This window comes from Elephas maximus, chromosome 3 (genome assembly GCF_024166365.1).
Source record: "Elephas maximus indicus isolate mEleMax1 chromosome 3, mEleMax1 primary haplotype, whole genome shotgun sequence".
NCBI classification, from domain to species: domain Eukaryota; kingdom Metazoa; phylum Chordata; class Mammalia; order Proboscidea; family Elephantidae; genus Elephas; species Elephas maximus.
The window spans coordinates 36,164,881-36,186,298 of NC_064821.1; the positions used below are offsets into that span (position 1 = coordinate 36,164,881).

Below are 21,418 nucleotides of genomic sequence, written 5' to 3' on the forward strand. Positions count from 1 at the left end.
ATTCCATCCTTAATGTCTTCCATAATCCAGTCTTTTATGAGCAGGGTATTGTTCAGTTTCCAAGTGTTTGATTTCTTTTCCCTGCTTTTCCTGTAATTCATTTCCACTTTTATGGCCTTATGGTCATAGAAGATGGTTTGCAATATTTCAATGTTTTGGATTCTAGTAACGCTTACTTTGTGACCTCATATGTGGTCATTTCTGGAGAATGTTCCATGTGCACTAGAAAATAAAGTATAGTTGGTTGCTGTTGGGTGGAGTGTTCTATATATGTCTACAAGGTCAAGTTGGTTGATTGTGGCATTTAGATCTGCGTCTTTATTGAGCTTCTTTCTAGATGTCCTGTCCTTCACTGAAAGTGGTGTGTTGAAGTCTCCTACTATTCTTGTGGAGCTGTCTATCTCACTTTTCAATGCTGATAGAGTTTGTTTTATGTATCTTGCAGCCCTGTCATTGGGTGCATAAATATTTAATAGGGTTATATCTTCTTGGTGTATTGTCTCTTTAATCATTATATAGTGTCCTTCCTTATCCTTTCTGATGGATTTAACTTTAAAGTCTATTTTGTCAGAAATTAATATTGCCACTCCTGCTCTTTTTTGATTGTTGTTTGCTTGATATATCTTTTTCCATCCTTGAGTTTTAGTTTGTTTGTGTGTCTAAGTCTAAGGTGTGTCTCTTGTAGGCAGCATATAGACAGATCTTGTTTTTTAATCCATTCTACCACTCTCTGTCTCTTTATTCGTGCATTTAGTCCATTTATATTCACAGTAATTATGGATAGTATGAATTTAGTGCTATCATTTTGATGTCTTTTTTTGTGTGTTGACAGCTTCTTTTTCCCACTTGATTTTATGTGCTGAGTAGATTTTCTTTATATATTGTCCTTTCCTGATATTTGTTGTTGTTGATTTTGTTTCTGCTAAGCCTCTATTTTTCCCTTGTATTTTATTTTGATGAGTAGGATAGTTTGTCTCCTTTGTGGTTACCTTATTACTTAACCTTATTTTTCTACATTTATAACTAACTTTTATTTCTTTGTATCGCTGTGTCTTTCTCTCCATGTGGAAGGTGTATGATTACATTTCTTTCTCCCTCTTTATTATTTTAACATTGTCTTCTTTTATATAATAACATCGCTGTTACCTTGTGTTAGGCTTTTTTTTTTTTTAATCTTCCCTTTTTTTTTGGATTTCCCTGTCTGGGTTGAATTCTGGTTGCTCTGCCCAGTGTTCTAGTCTTGGGTCGATACCTGATATTATTGATTTTCTAACCAAAGAACTCCCTTTAGTATTTCTTGTAGTTTTGCTTTGGTGTTTACAAATTCCCTCAACTTGTGTTTATCTGGAAATGTCTTAATTTCACCTTCATATTTAAGAGACAATTTTGATGGATATATGATTCTTGGCAGGCAATTCTTTTCCTTCAATTTTTTAAATATGTCATCCCATTGCCTTCTTGACTGCATGGTTTCTGCTGAGTAGTCCGAGCTTATTCTTACTGGCTCTCCCTTGTAGGTGACTTTTCTTTTATCCCCTGCTGCTCTTATAATTGTCTCCTTATCTTTGGTTTTGGCAAGCTTGACTATAATGTCTTGGTGACTTTCTTTTAAGATCTACCTTATGTAGAGTTCGATGAGCATCTTGGATAGATATCTTCTCATCTTTCACAATATCAGGGAAGTTTCCTGCCAACAAATCCTCAACAATTTTCTCTGTATTTTCTGTTATCCCTCCCTGTTCTGGTAGTCCAATCACTCGTAGGTTATTTCTCTTGATAGAGACCCCCATGATTCTTAAGATTTCTTCATTTGTTTAAATTCTTTTATCTGATTTTTCTTCAAATATATTAGTGCCAAGTGATTTATCTTCAAGTTCAGAAATTCTAGCTTCTACTTGCTCAATTCTACTCCTCTGACTTTCTGTTGAGTTATCTAAATCTGTAAGTTTATTATTAATCTCCTGAATTTTTGATTGCTGTCTATGGATTTTTCTAGCTTATTAAACTTTTCCTTATGTTCCTGAATAATCTTTCTGAGTTCTTCAGTTACTTTATCTGTGTGTTCCTTGGCTCGTTCTGCGTATTGCCTCATTTCCTTCCTGATGTCTTGAAGGGCTCTGTGTATTAAACTTTTGTATTCTGCATCTGGTAATTCCAGGAATGCACTTTCATCTAAAAGATCCCTGGATTGTTTATTTTGAGAGCCTGTTGAGGTGATCATGGCCTGTTTCTTTATGTGACTTGATATTGACAGTTGTCTCTGAGCCATCTATAAGTTATTGTATTAGTTTATGCTTGCTTACTGTGTCGTAGCTTCTTGCTTTGTTTTGTTTTGGTATACCCCTATGGGTTGCTTGACTGAGCTAGCTTGATTATTTTCACCTTTGGAGCTCTGGTGTCCTGTCCCGAGCTGGCTAGAGCTGTTATCAGGTATATCAGTCTAGGAGTCCATTCAGTTTTCTTGTATGAATTCAGCTCAGGTTTCCAGGCAGCTGATATCAAGTATGTGGTACAGGCTCTGTCCTACAGTCTTAGAGGGGCAGGGGTGATTGGCGTATATACCCATATCTGATTGCACCAGGGGGTCACGCTCTGAACAAGGCAGGGGGCTCAGAACCTACCCCCAAGTGTCTCTGAGGAAATCACATCTCTGTTCCCTAGACTGTGTTGGTGGGTGGGCTCTGCAGAGGGACCATGGGCACCCAAAGTTTTTGTTGTAAAGACTGGGAGGTTCCAGTTATCCCTGGACCCCTGTCGCAGGTGGCTGGGCGACCCAAGTGGAGCCACCAGTCCTTAGGTCCCATTGTGGGTAGGTGAGGACCTTGTTTAATAGGCAAAGCAATGTCAAACGTCAAACACCCACCTCTCCACCGCACTGCTGAAATGGTTGGAGTTTGCCAGCAAGGGCCTATTCTCCTGAAATAGCCCCACACAGGTCCATACAGAAGGGAAAGATGCTCAAGGTCCACGGACAGTTTATGCCTGGACAGGAGCCGCTTCTGTCCTGAGCTCCCCCAGTTAATGGAGCTAGCAAATTATCTTTTTCCCCCTAGTTGGAAATTTTTTCTTTCCCCAAGGCTGGGAGGACGGCTCCACGTGCTCACCAGGGTCTATCTGAGGCCTAGAGATTCAGCTGCTAAAGCTGGCTTGGGGGTGGCGGGGGGGGGGGGGGACGCGATAAAATATACGCTAGTACTTAGCTTTTGCTGAGAGCGCCCTTCTGCTCAGGTTCCGGAGGTGTGAGTGGGCTGTGTGGCTGGCTGCTTCTCCCTGAGGAAACTGCGGCGGAACGCTAGTGCCAGCCCACCGCTGCTGCCGCAGCCGCTCCGGCAATGGTGCCTGAGGGCTCCCCGTGATTCAGGTCCAGTAACTCCTCTCTGCTTCTGAATGGCCTCTTCCTCCCCCTGCCCCTCAGTTCGTTGTCTAAGCTTGCCTTTGATGCTCAGGGCTCCCAGCTTGTCACAAATATACTCATTTCACTTGTCTTTTCGGGTCTTTGTTGTAAAGAGGGCTCGACGGAAGCACCTGTCTATTCCGCCATCTTGGCTCTGCCTCTGGAAGTTTTTTTAAATTATCTTTTCAGTCTCTTGTTATGGGTCTGTTCAGATTTTCTACCTCAGTTTATGTTAATTTAGGTAGGTAATGTGTGTCTAGAAATTTGTCCATTTCCTCTAGGTTTTTAAGTTTGTTGGAATACAGTTTTTTACAGTACTCTGTTTATGATCTTTTGATTTCAGTTGGGTCTGTTGTAATGCCCCCATTTCATTTCTTATTTGGGTTATTTTCCTCCTTTTCTGTTTTTCTTTGGCATTTTGGCCAATGGTTTGTCGATTTTGTTGGTCTTTTCAAAGAACCAACTTTAGGTTTTTTTGTTTCTTTCTATTGTTTTTCTGTTCTCTATTTCATTTATTTCCACTCTGATATTTATTATTTCCTTTCTTGTTATGGCTATGATTTCCACTCTGATATTTATTATTTCCTTTCTTGTTATGGCTATGGGCTTCTTTTGCTGTTCTCTTTCTATTTGTTTGAGTTGTAGGGTTGGAGTTTTGATTTTGTGCCCTTTTTCTTCTTTTTTTATCTTTTGTCATTAAATTATATTTTAGGTGAAGGTTTACAGAGAAAATTAGTTTCTTATTAAACAATTAATACACATATTGTTTTGTGACATTAGTTGCCAATCCCACAACATGTCAGTACTCTTCCCTTCTCAATCTTGGGTTCCCTGTTACCAGCTTTCCTGTCCCATCCTGCCTTCTCTTCCTTGCCCCTGGGCTGGTGTGCCCATTTAGTCTTCTTTTGTATTATGAGCCTGTCCATTTTTTGGCTGAAGGGTGAACCTCAGGAGTAACTGCAGTACTGACTTAAAGGAAGTCTGGGGGGCATATTCTCAGGGTTTTTCCACTCTCTGTCAGACCAGTTACTCTGTTCGTGTGTGTGTGAGACAGAGTTACAATTCTGTTCTACATTTTTCTCCAGCTCTGTCCAGGACCCTCTTGTGATTCCTGTCAGAGCAGTCAGTGTTGGTAGCCAGGTACTGTCTAGTTGTACTGGACTCAGTCTGGTGAAGGCCATGGTAGATGTGATCCATTAGTCCTTTAGACTAATCTTTCCTTTGTGTCTTTGGTTTTCTTCATTCTTTCTTACTCCAGATGGGGTGAGACCAGTGGGGCATCTTAGATGACCGCTTGCAAGCTTTTAAGACCACAGACACTACTCACCAAAGTAGAATGTGTTCCTAGTCTCTTCAGCTTCTGCTTCCTGGTTCCTTGACCTCTCAGCCCCTCAGGCCTCGGTGCCCGTGTCTACCCTCCTGGAGCAAGTGTTCCAAAGCTCTTCAGCTCCACTGACAAGTCCCTGAAGGCAACTCACTCTGCCAGTATACTTTGGTTAGAAGGCACTGGGTTCTCTTGCTCCATGAGTTGGCAAGCCTAGCTCCATCAATAAGTGCCTGGAGGCACCCCACTCTGCCAGGAAGCCTCCTTAGAAAAGGTTGGCTCTAGCGCTGTCTCGCACTGGTCTCCTGGTTCTGCTGCTGCTGTTTCTCTGTTGCTTCTTGCCATCTGCACCATCTCCAATGTAAGAGTTCCCCTCATTTCCTCCTGAGTCCTCACCAGAATTGCCTTTGACATCCATAATTCTAACAGCAGTCCCTTTAAAACAATCTAGGCTTTTACTATTAGGCAAACAGTTCCAGGCTCTACCCATTCACAGTTTCAAAACCGCTTCCACATTTTAAGTATTTATTAGAGCAGCACCCCATTCTCTGGGTACAAAATTCTGTTCTTAGTTATGTAGTGCTGCTATAGTAGAATGTCACGAGTGGATGGCTTTAACAAAAGGAAATTTATTCTCTCACAGTTTAGGAGGCTAGAATTCAGGGTGCCAGCTCCAGGGGAAGTCTTTCCCTCTCTGCTGGCTCTGGGGGAAGGTCCTTGTCATCAATTTTCCCCCGTTCTAGAAGCTCCTCAGTGCAGGGACACTGGCTCGAAAGGTTTTGTGCTCCTGGCTCTTCTTTCTTGGTGGTCTGAGGTTCCCCTTGGTAAACTCCTTTGATGAGCTTAACTGTTTAATTTTTAGAAGATCTCAGTTATGTAGCTTGTCTTCTGATGTTTGTGTATTGTTACTTATGGTTGTATCCTCTTTATGCCATGTTTTAGGGCCTCTAGAGTTGACCTTTTTTTTTCTTCTATGATCTTTATTGTTTTTAGTTTTATATTTAGGTCTTTGCTCTATTTGGAGTTAATTTCTGTGTATAGCGTGAGGTATGGGTCCTGTTTCTTTTTCTTTTCTTTTTTTTTTTCTTTTTTTGCAGATGGACATCCAGTTTTGCCAGCACCATTTGTTAAAAAGACTGTCTTTTCCCCATTTGATAGACTTTGGGTCTTTGTTGAAGATCAGGTGACCATATGTGGATGGATTTACATCTGGGCTTTCAATTCTGTTCTATTGGTCAATGTGTCTGTCGTCGTACCAGTACCAGGCTATTTTAACTACCATAGCTGTATACTAGGTTCTAAGGTCAGGTAGTGCAAGTCTTCCTGTCTCCTGTATACCTGACACTGTGTGACATCTATACCCCCTCTAGCCAGGCTATACTGCTCAGCCTAGGAGCCACTCCCTGCTCTTTGCAGCTGCATCAGTGGGACCCCTGGGGGCTTTTCTTTTTTCTTTTCTCAAATTTTTATCTAGTTACTTTCTTATTCTTTTTCTCTTTTTGTTTTCTCCATTTCTTGGTTTCTCACCTCTCCACTCTAATGGCAAGCTCCCTTAAGACTCTTTTTGTTTGTTTGTTTTTGGCTCCTCTTTCTCTCTCCACTCTCTTCTCTTTCTCATACCCATATTAGCTCCACACATCACAAACTCCCCCCTCCTTCCCACCTACCTACACTGTGCACTGAACATCACACCCCCAAGCAGCACAGGCATGGCCTACTGGAACCTACCCTGCACTGATTCCCGCCCCACACTGTTGGCCTTAATACGCACCACAAACAACCCATCCCATCCCCTCCCTTTCAGCTGGACCTGCCCTGCTGCACCATAGCTGAGTGACTAGCCTTGCCCATTGGAAAAGTAGGTGAAAGGTATCATGACCACAGATGAGAAAACAACAAAGAATGCACAGCCTGCCTGCTCAGACATAACCAAATAAAACAAAAAAGTAGGATGAAACAAACAGATCTACAACGAATAAACAAAGAAAATAACTACTGAGTGTCCCAAAGACAGCAGACAATATCCAAGCATATTTAAAAAAAAAAAAAAAGATGGTTCCAGTAGGTGTCCAAAATAAAACACCAGATGACTTTCCACTAGAAGAAAAGGCACTAGAACAATCTGATAGGGAATTCAAATCTCTAATATTCAGAGCTATCCAAGAGTTGAAGCAAAAAACAGACAAAAATGAAGAAAGAATAGACAAATTCATGGAAAAGGCAGACAAATTCAAGGAAACTACAGACCAAAAAATGTAACAATTCAGGAAAATAATACAGGAACAAAATGCCAAAAGAAATTCACAACTAGAAATCATACAAAAACAACAATTAGAAATCCAAAAGATAAACAATAAGATTTCAGAAAGGGACAGTGTCATAGAAGGGCTGAGGAGCAGGTTTGAAATGATGGAATACACCATCAGCAAAATGGAAGACAAACACTTGAATACAATTCTGTTTGAGGAAAAATCAGAAAAAAGAAACCCTGAGAATTATGTGAGATACAATCAAAAGTAAAAGTTTGTGAGTGATCGGAGTTCCAGAATGGGTGAAGAAAACGGAAAACACAGAGCAGATCATTTAAGAATTGCTGAGAGAAAACTTCCCAAATATCACGAAAGATGAAAAGCTGACCATCCAAGAACCTCAACAAACCCCATATAGGATAGACTCCAAAAGAAAATCACCAAGGCATATCATAATCACACTCACTAAAACCAAAGACAAAGAAAAAATCCTGAGAGCAGCTCGAGAAAACAAAAAGTCACATACGGAGGAGAAACACTAAAACTAAATTCTGATTATTCAGCAGAAACCATGCAGGCAAGACGGCAATGGGACGATATATACAAAAGCTTGAAAGAAAAAAATTGTCCACCAAGAATAATATGTCCTGAAAAATTCTCATTCAAATAGGATGGTGAAATTAGGATATTTCCAGATAAACAGAAATTAAGAGAATATATAAAAACCAAACCAAACTTACAAGAATTATTAAAGGAACTCCTTTGGAATGAGAACAAACAACATCAGACCACAGCCTGAATCTAGGACACAAGATTGTACCAGCGAGATACCAACCTAGGAAATGAACTCTCAAGGACTATCTAAAACCCAAAGAATTACAACAAGGAACCAGAGAGGTTAACCTGTAATAACAACAATGTCAGAACAATAAAAGAGGGAATAAACAGTGTAGATATAGAGCTTTCTAATGGTGTGGAAGGCAAGGCAATGCCAAGTAATAATAGACTGGTTCAAAACTAGGAAGATAAGGGTAAATTTCAAGGTAATCACAAAGAAAGTTAACAAACCAACTTATCAAAATAAAGAAGAAAAACATAAAAACAAAATCTACAAAAAAAAAAAAGAAACGAAAAAGAAATCCACAAACAAAAGTTCAGCACAGGAATAAATTCACACCATTCAATAATTACACTGAACGAAAATGGCCTAAATGCTCCCATAAAGAGACAGAGAGTGACAAAATGGATTAAAAAAAAAAAACAGGATTCATCCATATGCTATCTACAAGAGACACACCTTAAAAACAAATATGTAAATTTATTTTAAAAATCAAAGGATGGAAAAAAAATACATCAAGCAAATAGCTGCCAAAAAAGAGCAGGAGTGGCAATACTAATTTCAGATAAAATAGACTTTAAAACAAAATTCACCATAAAAGACAAAGAAGGGCACTATATAACGATTAAAGAGATGATCCATCATGAAGACTTAGCCATAAGAAACATATGTGCACTGAATGACAGGCCTCCAAAATACAAACTCTAACAGGCTGAAAAAAGAAATCAACAGTTCCACAATAATCATAGGAGACTTCAACACACCACTCTCAGGAAAGGACAGAACGTCTGGAGAGAAACTCAACAAAGATACAGAAGAGCTGAAGGGCACAATCCACCAACTTGACCTCGTAGATACATGTAGAACACTCCACCCAACACCTGCAAAGTACACATTCTTTTCCAATGCAGGTGAAAAGTTCTCCAGAATAGACCACATCTTAGGCCACAGGAAAACCCTCAACAAAATCCAAAACACTGAAATTATACAAAGTATATTCTCTGACCACAATGCCATCAAAGTAGAAATTAACAACAGGAAGAGAAAGGAAAAAAAATCTATTAGATGGAAACTGAATAACACCCTGCTTAAAAACCACTAGGTAACAGAAGAAATCAGAGATGGAATAAAAAAAAAAAAAACCCTAGAATCAAATAAGAATGAAAACTCACCATACCAAAAACTTTGGGACACAACAAAAGCAGTCCTCAGAGGTCAATTTATAGCAATAGATGCACACATCAAAAAATAAGAAAGGGACAAATCAAAACTTTAGCTACACAACTTGAACAAATAGAGAACAGCAAAAGAAGCCCACAGCCACCAGAAGAAAGGAAACAATAAAGATCAGAGCAGAAATAAATGAAATAGAGAATAAAAAAACGATAGAAAGAATCTACAAAACCAAAAGTGGTTCTTGGAAAGAATCAACAAAATTGAGAAACTACTGGCCAAACTGACAAAGGAAAAACAAGAGAGGATACAAATAACCAAAATAAGAAATGAAATGGGGAATATTACAGCAGATCCAGCTGAAATAAAAAGAATCATAACAGAGTATTAAGAAAAAATATACTCCAACAAATTTGAAAACCTAGAGGAAAAGACAAATTGTAGAAACACACTACCTACCCAAAGTAACACAAAATGATGTTGAAAATCCGAGCAGACCCATACAAGAGAAGAGATTGAAAAGGTAATAAAAAGGACTCCCAACAAAAAAAAATCCGTGGCCCAGATGGCTTCACTGGAGAATTCTACCAAGCATTCAGAGAAGAGCTTCTGCCAGTACTGCTCAAACTATTTGAGAATATAGAAAAGGAAGCGATACTTCTGAATTCATTCTATGAAGCCAGCATAACCCTGATACTGAATTCAGGCAAAGACGATACGGCACTTCCTCACCCACGTTCACTGCAGCATTGTTCACAATAGCAAAAAGTTGGAAACAACCTAGATGCACATCAACAGATGAATGGATAAACAAACTGTGGTACATACACACAGTGGAATATTATGCAACGATAAAGAACAATGATGAATCTGTGAAGCGTATCATAACATGGATGAATCCAGAGAGCATTATGCTGAATGAAATAAGTCAGTCACAAAAGGACAAATATTGTATGAGACCGATACTGTAAAAACTCATGAAGAGGTTTTCTACACAAAAAGAAACCATCTTTGATGATTACAAGGGAGGGGAGGGATGGGGATGGAAAAACACTAAATACACAATAGATAAGTGGTAACTTTGGTGAAGGGTAAGACAGTACACAGTACTGGGGAAGCCAGCACAACTTGTACAAGGCAAGGTCATGGAAGCTCCATAGATACATCCAAATTCCCTGAGGGAACGAATTTCTGGGCCAAAGGCTGTGGGGACCGTGGTCTCGGGGAACATCTAGCTCAACTGGCATAATATAGCTTATAAAGAAGATGTTCTACATTCTACTTTGGTGAGTAGCATCTGGGTCTTAAAAGCCTGTGAGCAGCCATCTAAGACACTCCACTGATCTCACCCCTTAGGGAGCAAGGAAGAATGAAGAAAACTAAAGATACAAGGGAAAGATTAGTCCAAAGGACTAATGGATCACATCTACCACGGCCTTCACCAGACTGAGTCTAGTACAACTAGATATTACCTGGCTACCACCACTGACTGCTCTGACAGGAATCACAAGAGGGTCCTGAACAGAGCTGGAGAAAAATATAGAACAAAATTCTAACTCTAAAAGAAAGACCAGATTGCTGGCCTGACAGAGACTGGAAAAACCCTGAGAATATGGCCCCTGGACACCCTATCAGCTCAGTAATGAAGTCACTCCTGAGGTTCACCCTTCAGCCAAAGATTAAGCAGACCCATAAAACAAAACGAGACTAAAAGGGCACACCAGCCAAGGGGCAAGGACTAGAAGGCAGCAGGGGACAGGAAAGCTGGTAATAGGGAACCTAAGGTTGAGAAGGGAAAGTGTTGACATGTCGTGGGGTGGTTAACCAGTGTTATAAAACAATATGTATACTAACTGTTTAATGAGAAACTAGTTTGTTCTGTAAACCTTTATCTAAGGTACAATAAAAATAATTTTTAAAAAATTTCTTTTATCTCCAAAAAAAAAAAAAAAAACAGATTAGAGAAGAGAATTACTCTGGAATAGATAGGACAAGGACGCTGTAGTATTTCCTGAAGGAACCCTAGCAGTGCAGATGGTTAAGTACTTGGCTGCTAACTGAAAGGCTGATGGTTCATACCCACAGAGGCTCCACAGGAGAAAGACCTGGCAATCTCCTCCCATAACTGTTACAGCCAAGAAACCCTATGGGGCAGTTCTACTCTGTCGTATATGATCTCTCTGGGTTCGAATCTACTCAACGGCACCTAACAACTGTTTCCTGGCTATTCTGCCAGCATTGCAGCTTCATTATTTCATTATGAAGAAATCGTATGGAGATAAAATGTCATCTGTGTGCATATGTGTGTGCGTGTGGGTACATGCGTCTTCATGCTACATATGTTTATATATAAATATATATATGTTTTTATATAAATATATAAATCTCCAAAATCCCTCCTCCCCAAGAGGACAAATCAAGACTTTTGAATTGCCTGATATGGACGTTTGGATTTAGATTCTCCAGAAAGTTCAATTACCCACCACAGTACTTCCTGTCTTCGTGGAATTGAGAGATGAAAATGTTTCCATTCTCCTCTTGGGATAATCCAAGTCTCATGGGCTCCAGCTCCCTCAGCTGTTAATTTTCTCTTTGGCAAAAGGGGAGACAAAAAGAAGCTTTCTGATGCAATATCGCCCTCAGAGCCTCAGTCCTCAATCCTCAGATGATTTTGTTGGGCACCCCATGGACCAAGGCAAGATTCATTAACCAAAACTGCTGGGTTCCAGGGAGGTTTTTTCAGAAGGTCATCCCAGGGTAAGGAGAATTGAAGTACATGTAGGGGTCGGTGGAGGGGGTGGGGCGGGTGGGATGGTCTCTTGGACCCCAGAAAGCAGGAGTGAAAGCCTAGAACCCCATGCTGCAGGGCTTCCTAGAGCCTAGCCATGATTAGAGAGGAGATATTAATGGCAAGAAAGAACCCAAATTGTTGCTAAAACCAAAACTAAACTCTTTGTGGTTGAGTCGATTTCAACTCATGGCAATCCTTGTGTTACAGAGTAGAGCTGTTCCATAGGGTTTTCTTGGCTATAATCTTTACAGAAGTAGTTCACCAGGCCTTTTTCCTGTGGTGTTGCTGGGTGGGTTTGAACCACCAACCTTTAGGTTAGTCGTTGTTGTTTAGCCATCAAATCAGCGCCTGACTCATGGCGACCGCATGCATTATAGAGTAGAACTGATCCACAGGGCTTTCTTGGCTGTAATCTTTACAGAAGCAGATCACTTAGGCCCTTCTTCAACAGAGCCACTCGGTGGGTTCAAACTGCCAACCTTTAGGTAGTAGTCGAGTGCAAACTCTTACACTACTCAGGGACCTAAGGAGCAGCTGGTTTTACTTTTTTTTTTTTTTTAATAATCATACTGGTACATGAAAGGAAAAAGAGATGTGCACGACTCTTCATCTTTCCCAACTTGCACGCAGGCCCTGGCCATTTGTTTAATCTCAGTTGCTCAGCACTGCCATGAACCAGGAGACATCATCCATTTTAATGTCCATACTTGAACTTCTCCAGAAGTTTCTGGAGCCCTTGACCATTGCTGAGAGGTTGGGACCTAGAAATACTTCCTGACACAGCCCTAGACACCTTCAGCTCCCCTTTCAGGGACAATCTAAAATACACCCAAAAACAGGTTTCAGGGATTAAATCGGGTTCATTTCAAGGCCCAGGACAGAAAGAGCTGGACCTCAGTTCGATGGACAGAGTAGAGGGAGCCTATGATTTAGGGCCAGTCTGCAGGGGGTCAGCTCCCAGATCTGCCAGTTCACCCCTTTGTGATTTGAAATACATCATCAAACCCAGTATTTTCCTTGCAGATTTTATTCATTCAACAAATCTATATTGCATACTTGCTATGGACCTAGTGCTGTATGATAGGGGATGAGGGCCAGGTAGATCATAAAAGGCAAAGTGATCTGTAAACAGAGTCTCTGGGTGATGGAAAGAGCAAACTCTCTCAGCTGCTCATCAAAACATCAGAAGGTTCGAGTCTGCCCAGGGACACTTCGGAAGAAAGGCCTGGTGATCTGCTCCTGAAAGATCACAGCCATTGAAAACCCTGTAGAGCACAGTTCTACACGCGGGGTTGCCATGAGTTAAGTCAACTCAACAGCAATTGGTGTGGTATGGTGTAGCTCTGTGAACTGAGCTCTCAAAGCCAAAAAGCCAAACCCATTGCCGTCAAGTTGATTTCAACTCATAGCAACCTTGTAGGACAGGGCAGAACTGCCTCATTGCATTTCCAAGGAGCAGCTGGTGGGCTTGAACTGCCAACCTTTTGCTTAGCAGTCAAGCTCTTAACCACTTCACCACCAGGCTTCTCAAGTAAGTCATTATAATGATTACTAAACCAACAAAGACAGGGAAAGGCAGGGTCACAGTGCGACTTTCATGGGCTACAGTCACTTTTGCCTCCATGGGCCCCTTCCTCAAAAAAAAAAAAATTAAAAATTCTATTGGTATAACACAAATATAATCCAGGCTGGGTGTATTTATCTTTTTTCTAATAAATTTAAGAGAAATTAAAACATTGTTGTGAGACCCTGAGGGATGCCCTGCACCCTGATGGATTCCAGCCCCAGAGAAAGGGCTTATCCCTGCACCATCACAGACGAAAGATGTTGTGAAGGTTTTCTTGGCAATAGGGAGTCCACTAACCTCGATGTAGCTTCTCTTCTCTCATTTTCAGCAAAGAGCATCAGGTCTTAAATGTTGGGAGCAGCCAGTACAACATGAAAAAGGAGGGTTTAAAAAGTCAACTTAAGGATTTTGGGAGGGACTCTTCATCTTAATTTGCAAAGGAGCTGATTTAGAAATAGAAGACATTTCACCTAGGTTTAGCCTGAGCTAATACTTGTCCCTGGCGTTCTGCCTTCTGAGCTGGGGAAGATAGGTTTGGTAGAAGGAAAGAAAGAGTGTATCCAAAACCCAAGGCAAACCATGGCATAAGAGGTCACAATCCTATTGGAGAGGCTGCTTGCAGGAGATTCCAAAAGCTGGGGGTGGGGGGTGGTTGATTCATGCAGATGCATCATTAGCAGAGGGACCACCTGGTAACTCTGGAAGGAAAAGGATCCACTCCTGAAAACCTGGCCATTGAAAACCTTATGGAGCACAGTTCTACTCTGACAAACATGGAGTCGCCCTGACTCGGAGCTGTTATGGTATGGTATACTCCGTGAACTGGGCTTATCATTGTAGAAGCATCGTTAGCAGAGAGACCACCTGGTAACCCTAGAGGGGAAGTTGAGGTCAGGGAAGCACAGGGTTGAGTGTGTTGCGGGAAGGAAGCGGGGTTTTACCGAGAAGACATTGGAAGATATCCCAGATGTTCCTCAGAGGCTGTGGATCCCATATACCAGGGACAGAGTATTGAATTCATCCTATTCCAGACCAGTTGATAATTCTTGTAGGTCAACCACCAAGCAGACTTGCACGGCCTCTCCTCAAGGTGGAGACTGGGGAGCCATTGATCAATCAGCTTACCAATCATCACAAAGGACCATCACAATAGAGCCAGGCGAGTGACCAGGGGATCTCCAGGACAAGGACAGAAATGATTCAATTTTCTACTTGCATCCTCCAACAAACTTTAAGACCTGTGAGGGCAATGCTAATGGTTGTTGTTTTTCTAGCCCACGCATCATTGATTGAAAAAGTCAAACAGTAACTCCTGAAGCCGTGCATCCCATTTTGGGGTTTATGTCATTCTTAGGCAGTCCCAGGGCGGCACAAACTGTTTGTGCTTGACTACTAACCTAAAGGTTGATGACTTGAACCCACCCAGCAAGACCATTCAAAGAAAGGCCTGGTAATCTACTTCTTAAAGATTACAGCCAATAGAACCCTATGGAGCTCAGTTCTACTCTGTAACATGAGGTCACCATGAGTTGGAACTGACTCAATGGCAATGGGTTTGGTTTTGGTTTTTTGGTCATTCTTAGAGAATTTTCTGATAAATGGAACCATGTACCGCGGGTTGGTAAATGCGGTTTCTGCACCCAGACAGGCAGAAAGCTAATCATCAAACAGTAGAAATAAGCATAATGTGACTGGGGCAGAAAGTCGGGGTTTATTTGGGGAAGTGGATCCTAAACAATCCATTACAGCACTGGTGGGGAAACATGGGATGGAGAGGCAGAAGCAGGAACTCTGGTATGACATCAGCTGTTGCTTAAACATGGTTTCTAACACTAGTCTACTGGGTGATGTTGGGTGAGTTATTGCATTTTTTGGGTCTCTGTTCCCTCACAATACAGATAATAACATCTGGTGTTGTTGTTAGTTGCCATTGAGTTCATTCCAACTCATGGCGACTCCGTGTGTGCAGAGTAGAACTGCTCCATAGGGTTTTCAAGGCTGTGACCTTTTGAAAGCAGATCACCAAGCTCTTCTTCCAAGGCACCTCTGGGTGGGCTCAAATCACCAACCTTTTAGCTACTAGTCAACTGCTTAACAATTGGCACCATGCAGGGACTCCATAACAACATCTACTGGTGAAGATTAAGTTTAAAAAAAAAAAAGAAGCCTGCAAATTACTTTGCATTATCTAGCCCAAATGCCAATAGTGCTGAGGCTAAGAAATCCATCAGCTGACACCCATCATCCCATCTGTAACCTTAGCATGGCGCCAATACATAGAAAAAAAAAAAAAAGAACATTGCCATCGAGTCAGTTCTGACTCATGGCAACCTCACGTGTGTCAGAGTAGAACTGTGCTCTGTAGGGTTTTCAGTGGCTGATTATTTTGGGGAGTACATCACCAGGCTTTTCTTTCACAGTGCCACTGGGTAAATTCAAGCTATCAACCTTTCAGTTAGTGTTGTTGTTGTTAGGTGACATCAAGTCGGTTCTGACTTGCAGTGACCCTATATACAACAGAACAAAATACTACCTGGTTCTGCACCATCCTCACAATCATTGCTATGCTTAAGCCCATTTTTGTAGCCACTGTGTCAATCCATCTCATTGAGGGTCTTCCTCTTTTTCGCTGACCTTCTGCTTTACCAAGCATGATGTTCTTCTCCAGGGACTGATTCTTCCTGACAATATGACCAAAGTATGTAAGAAGTAGTCTTGCCATCTTGCTTCTAAGGAGCATTCTGGTTGTACTTCTTCAGTTAGTAGCTGAGTACAAATCATTTGCACCACCCACCTACAGCCTGATACATAGTAAACGCTTAATGAGAATCAGCTTCCTTTCCTTCTCCTTATGGGGGGAAACGTGTGAAAAGAGAAGAATCAAGTTTGTGGCCCATTTGAAAATATTTTCACAAGATGCACAAGGACTGTTTGGCTATGCGTTAGCCCCAAAGGACAAGGATTCAGGAAGAAACCCTTCTCTGTACAGAGAGGTGGAAACAGTGCAATTCTCCAGGGGTTTAAGCTGGGACTGGTCTTATTAATCTTTATTTTAAAGCATAATTGGAAATTCCATCTCATAGAGAAATCTCTAAGCGCTCATACAACTTGAAGCTCATCTCTGCTGAAAACCCAAATCAACAGACCCTAGAGGGCTCCAGGGGCCTATTGAAGGGCTGATGGGTTTCATTTGAAGTGTTTCTTCACCTTGGCACTAACAACATTTGGGCTGGGTCATTCTTTGCTATGGGAACCTGTCCTGTGCACTGTAGGGTTTTGAGCAGCATCCTTGGTCTCCACTCCCTCAATGCCAATAGCAGCCATGCCCACAGTCATGGCAACCACACATGTTCCCAGATGTTTCCAAGTGTTCCCTGTTGTTGTTAGTTGCTGTGGAGTCTGTCCCAACTCCTGGTGACCCCATGTGTATAGAGTAGAACTGCTCCACAGGGTTTTCAAGACTCTAACCTCTTGGAAGCAGATCTCCAAGCCTGTCTTCCGAGGTGCCTCTGGATCAGTTTGAACAGCCTAGCTTTCAGCTAGTAGTCAAGTGCCACCCAGGTGCTCCCCTAGTGGAGGCAAAAATCACCCCCCCCCCACTCCACGGTTGAGAACTACTGAATTAGAATAAGAACAAGGGAACTGTCATTTCGGGAGAGTGTGAATTAGAATGAGTTTGAAGTGACTCCTTTTGCCTATGGAACTGGACTAGAGTTACAATGTTGAATAAGGTCAACAAAAAGCTCTAGCATACATTGAGCAGTCTTACCTAATATGGGCCAGACACTGGACTAAGCACTGGGCATGCATTGTCCCGCTACTGGAAGGGATTATAGAAGCCACCCAGCCGAACTGTTCTAATGCTTGCATTTCCTTTATCATATGCATAAACCTCCACCCCAAAAAAAACAAACGCACTGCCATCCAGTCAATTCTGACTCATAGCAGCTCTGTAGGACAGAGTGGAACTGCCCCATAGGGTTTCCAAGGCTATGAATCTTTCTGGAAGCAGACTGCCACATCTTTCTCTTGCTGAACAGGATAAAAAAAAATAGCAGCTGTGAATTTAGATTGAGCCATTACCATATGGCTGTCAGTAAGTTAAACTCTTTTATTCATTATCTCATTTAATCCTTATAGCAAGTCCTACAAGAAAAGTGTTATTTATCCCCATTGGGTGGTGCAAACAGTTAACACACTAGCTGCTAACCAAAAGGTTGGAATTTCGAGTCCACCGAGAAACACCTCAGAAGAAAAGCCTGGTGATCTACTTCTGAAAAACCAGCCATTGAAAACCCCATGGCACACAGTTCTACTCTGACACACGTGGGGTCGCCATGACTCAGAATTGACTTGATGGCAACTGGGGTTTTTTTGTTACAGATGGGGAAAGTGAGTCCCAGAAAGGTTAAATAACTTGCCCAAGGTCACAAGGCTAGACTGCAGCTGAGTTGGCACTCATATCCTGTTCTATCTGAGCCCAGAGTGCATTCTCTTAACCATATGCTAAACAATCCACACATGATAGTCTTCCTCTTTGAAATGACCTTCCTTTCTCTATCTGCCCAGAAAACAACCCTACCTCACTTTCAAAACAAGGCTCAAAAGGTATCCCCTTCTTCAAAGCCAGATTCTAGACTCCCTAGGCAGAGTTGGGCATTGCACACCACCCCACCCTCACCCAATCCTCACACCATGTCCGAAAGTGGTTGCTTACCTACTCGTCTCTCCCATCAAGTGAAAGCAATCCTAAGGCATATGTGTATTTCCATCCCACACATTATTGATTGAAAAACACAGACACTATTCATAAGCAGGTCCCTGGGTCGCACAAAGTTTTCCCTCAGCTGCTAATCTAAAGGTTAGTGGTTCGAACCAACATAGCAGCACCATGGAAGAAAGACCTGGTGAACAGCTTCTGTTAAGATTACAGTCAAGAAAACCCTATGGAGCTGTTCTCTGTAATACATGGGATCACCATGATTTGGAATAGACAAGAGGGCAACAGTTTTGAGGTTTTGGGGTTTTTAGTCATAAAGCTGTCCATTCCATTTTGGGGTCAAGGTCATTATTAGAGAATTCTTTGTTAGATGGAATCATAACTGGCCTGTCCAATTTCCACCCATAGGTAGAATGAGATAATTAGATCTCCTCTGCTCATAACAGTCCCAGATATTTTGAGGGCAGCTCTCACCTGTCCAGAGAGGCTTCCCTCAACCACATCATCCAAAGGTATTTGTATTAGTACCTTTTTATAAGATTGCCCTATTTTTCTGTTTTTGTTTTGTTTTGTTTTTTACATTTATTTTTATTACAAAGTATCTGGTTTATTTGTCCCCTTGTTTGTTATCTCTCTCTCTGATGAAACTGTGAGCCTCATGAACGCATGGATTTGTCTGTCTTTTCCACCACTGTGTCTCTTATGCCTCCTGCAGGGACTAACACATAGGAAGAGCTCGATTAGTTTTTCATTGAATGAATATGTGAATATTTGGCCCTTCATATGATGGTACATCAGGATGATCAGTAATTCAGATAGATAAAAAAAAATAGATTAGATAAATAAAAAGATAGGTAGGTAGGATAGGTGGGTGGACAGATGGACGGACAGATGGACGGACGGACAGATAGCTGCTATTGAGTTGACTCTGACTCATGGCAATTGTATTGGCCTCAGGGTGTCTGGGTGAGGCATATTCCAACATTCCACTAGGGCCACCTTGTGCTCTGTAGCTTGGGGACAGACAGGTTAACTACATGTTTTGATGGATAGTGCTTGTGTGGAGGGTAAAGGCAAGACCTGAACTCAGAAATGACAAAAACAGGGCATCGTGGTGTTACTCCCTATCTCTTGACCACAGCAGACATAATAAATCAATCGTGGCGTTTTTTCCTACTGGCCTGGAAGTGGCTCGTCATTCTTCTCAAAACTGCAGGCAGCCATAACCAAACAATGCAGCTGGCTTGTGTCTTAGTTCCCTAGCACCAGCTATAACAGAAATACCACAAGTAGGCATCTTAAATAAACATAAATTTGTTTTCTCACAGTTCAGGAGGCTAGAAGTCTGAATTCAGGGCACTGGCTCTAGGAGAAGGCTTTCTCTGTCCACTCTGGTGGAAAATTGTCTCTTTCAGCTTCTGAGGAAGACTCAGTTCTCTTGGTGATCTCCACATGACAGCAATATTTCTCCATTTGTGCTTCCCTAATTCTTGTCTTATCTGCTCTTTTTAGATATGAAAAGTAGTTGGCTTACAACACACCTTACACTGATATGGCCTGGTTAACATAACAAAGAAAACCCTATTCCCAAATGAGATTACATCCAAAACCAAAACTACTGCCGTCGAGTTGATTCCGGCTCATAGCAACCCTATAGGACAGAGTAGAACTGCCCCATAGAGTTTCCAAGGAACGGCTGGCAGATTCAAACTTCCAACCTTTTGGTTACCAGCTGTAGCACTTTACCACTATGCCACCAGGGTCTCCTCCACTGGGGTTAGGATTTACAAAATATTTGGTAGGGAGAGGACACAATCCAACCCATGACAGTATATGAGATGAAACTCATTTATCATCCCCACCGAGACTCCTCACCAAAAGTCCCATTCTTCCTGCAGATTAATGTTGCCTCCTGGAAAATGAGGAAAGCAAATCAGTCAATAACCTTAGACTTCATTCTTGTGGGGATCTTCAGCCACTCAAGACCACACTTTCTCCTCTTTTCCCTCGTGGCCTTCATGTTCACCACGGGCCTGCTGGGTAACACCATCCTGATCTTCTTGATCCGCATGGACTCCCGGCTCCACATGCCCATGTACTTTCTGCTCAGCCAACTCTCCCTGTTGGACATTGGTTTTCCCCTAGTCACCATCCCCAAGATGGTGGCCAACTTCCTGCAGAGAGAAGGATCCATATCCTTTGGGGGTTGTGCTGCTCAGCTGTTCTTCCTAATGCTGATAGGAGTCTCCGAGGGTGTCCTGCTGTGCCTCATGTCCTATGACCGCTATGTTGCTGTGTGCCACCCCCTGCATTACCCTGTGCTAATGAGACGCCAGGTGTGCTTGTTCATGGTGGGCACCTCCTGGCTGTCAGGTGTGCTTGTTGCCACCATCCAGACCTCTATTACCTTACACTTCCCCTTCTGTGCCTCCCACGCTGTGGACCACTTTTTCTGTGAACTACCTGCCCTGCTGAAACTCTCCTGTGAAGACACCTCTGCCTATGAGTTGGTGCTCTCTGTCTCAGGGGTGCTGATCTTGCTACTGCCCATGTCGCTCATTGCCACCTCCTATGGCCATGTGTTGGGGGTCATTCTCCGCATGCCCTCAGCAGAGGCCAGACACAAGGCCTTTACCACCTGCTCTTCGCACATCACTATGGTCGGGCTTTTTTATGGGGCAGCCCTGTTCATGTATATGGTGCCAGGCACATACCACAGCCCACATCAGGACAACATGATCTCTCTTTTCTACAGTCTCATCACGCCCACACTCAACCCCCTCATCTACAGCTTGAGGAACCGAGAAGTACAAATGGCTTTGGTCAAGGTCCTTGGCAAAGCTGGCTTCAAGTCAAAGAGATGACCTCAGAAGGAGGTGCTGGGCTGTCCCAGGGACTCCCCATTACATCTGAGACCTGTCTCAAAAGTACTCATTTGCAGTTCATCTGGTCCAAGACTTACTATCCAGCCAACTCCCTTATTCCTCCTAGACTCAATATTTTTCTTTTAGATTTATAGAAAACATTAGTGATCCCAATCACTTAAACAAGAAGAGGGCTTTTATTTTCAATTTTAAACAAAAGGGATTTTTGGTTTTTTTTACTGCAAGAATAAAAAAAAAAAAAAGCAAGAATAGCACGCCCAAAAACAGCACTGAACCCCAGCTGGCGCAAAGGATTAAGTGCTTGACTACTAGCATAAGGTTGGTGGTTCGAGTCCACCCAGAGGCACTTCAGAAGAAAGGTCTGATGATCTACTTCCAAAAAATCAGCCATTGAAATCCCTGTAAATCACAGCTCTAACCTGCCCACATGAGGTTGCCATGAGGAAGAATTGACTCAGTGGCACCTAACAACAGCAT

The 21,418-nt window shown here is 42.1% G+C and overlaps 1 protein-coding gene across 1 annotated transcript; it reads left to right on the plus strand.

The window, feature by feature from the left end:
• Positions 1-19,975: 19,975 nt before the first annotated feature.
• Positions 19,976-20,920, plus strand: LOC126072312 (olfactory receptor 2Z1-like). The gene has a single exon (XM_049877281.1). It carries the CDS (start codon positions 19,976-19,978, stop codon positions 20,918-20,920), a length of 945 nt encoding a protein of 314 aa, XP_049733238.1.
• Positions 20,921-21,418: the final 498 nt, after the last annotated feature.

What these genes read in the sequence shown, in the direction of transcription:
- LOC126072312 (XM_049877281.1), top strand. Translation starts at nt 19,976, where the DNA reads ATGAGGAAAGCAAATCAGTCAATAACCTTAGACTTCATTCTTGTGGGG.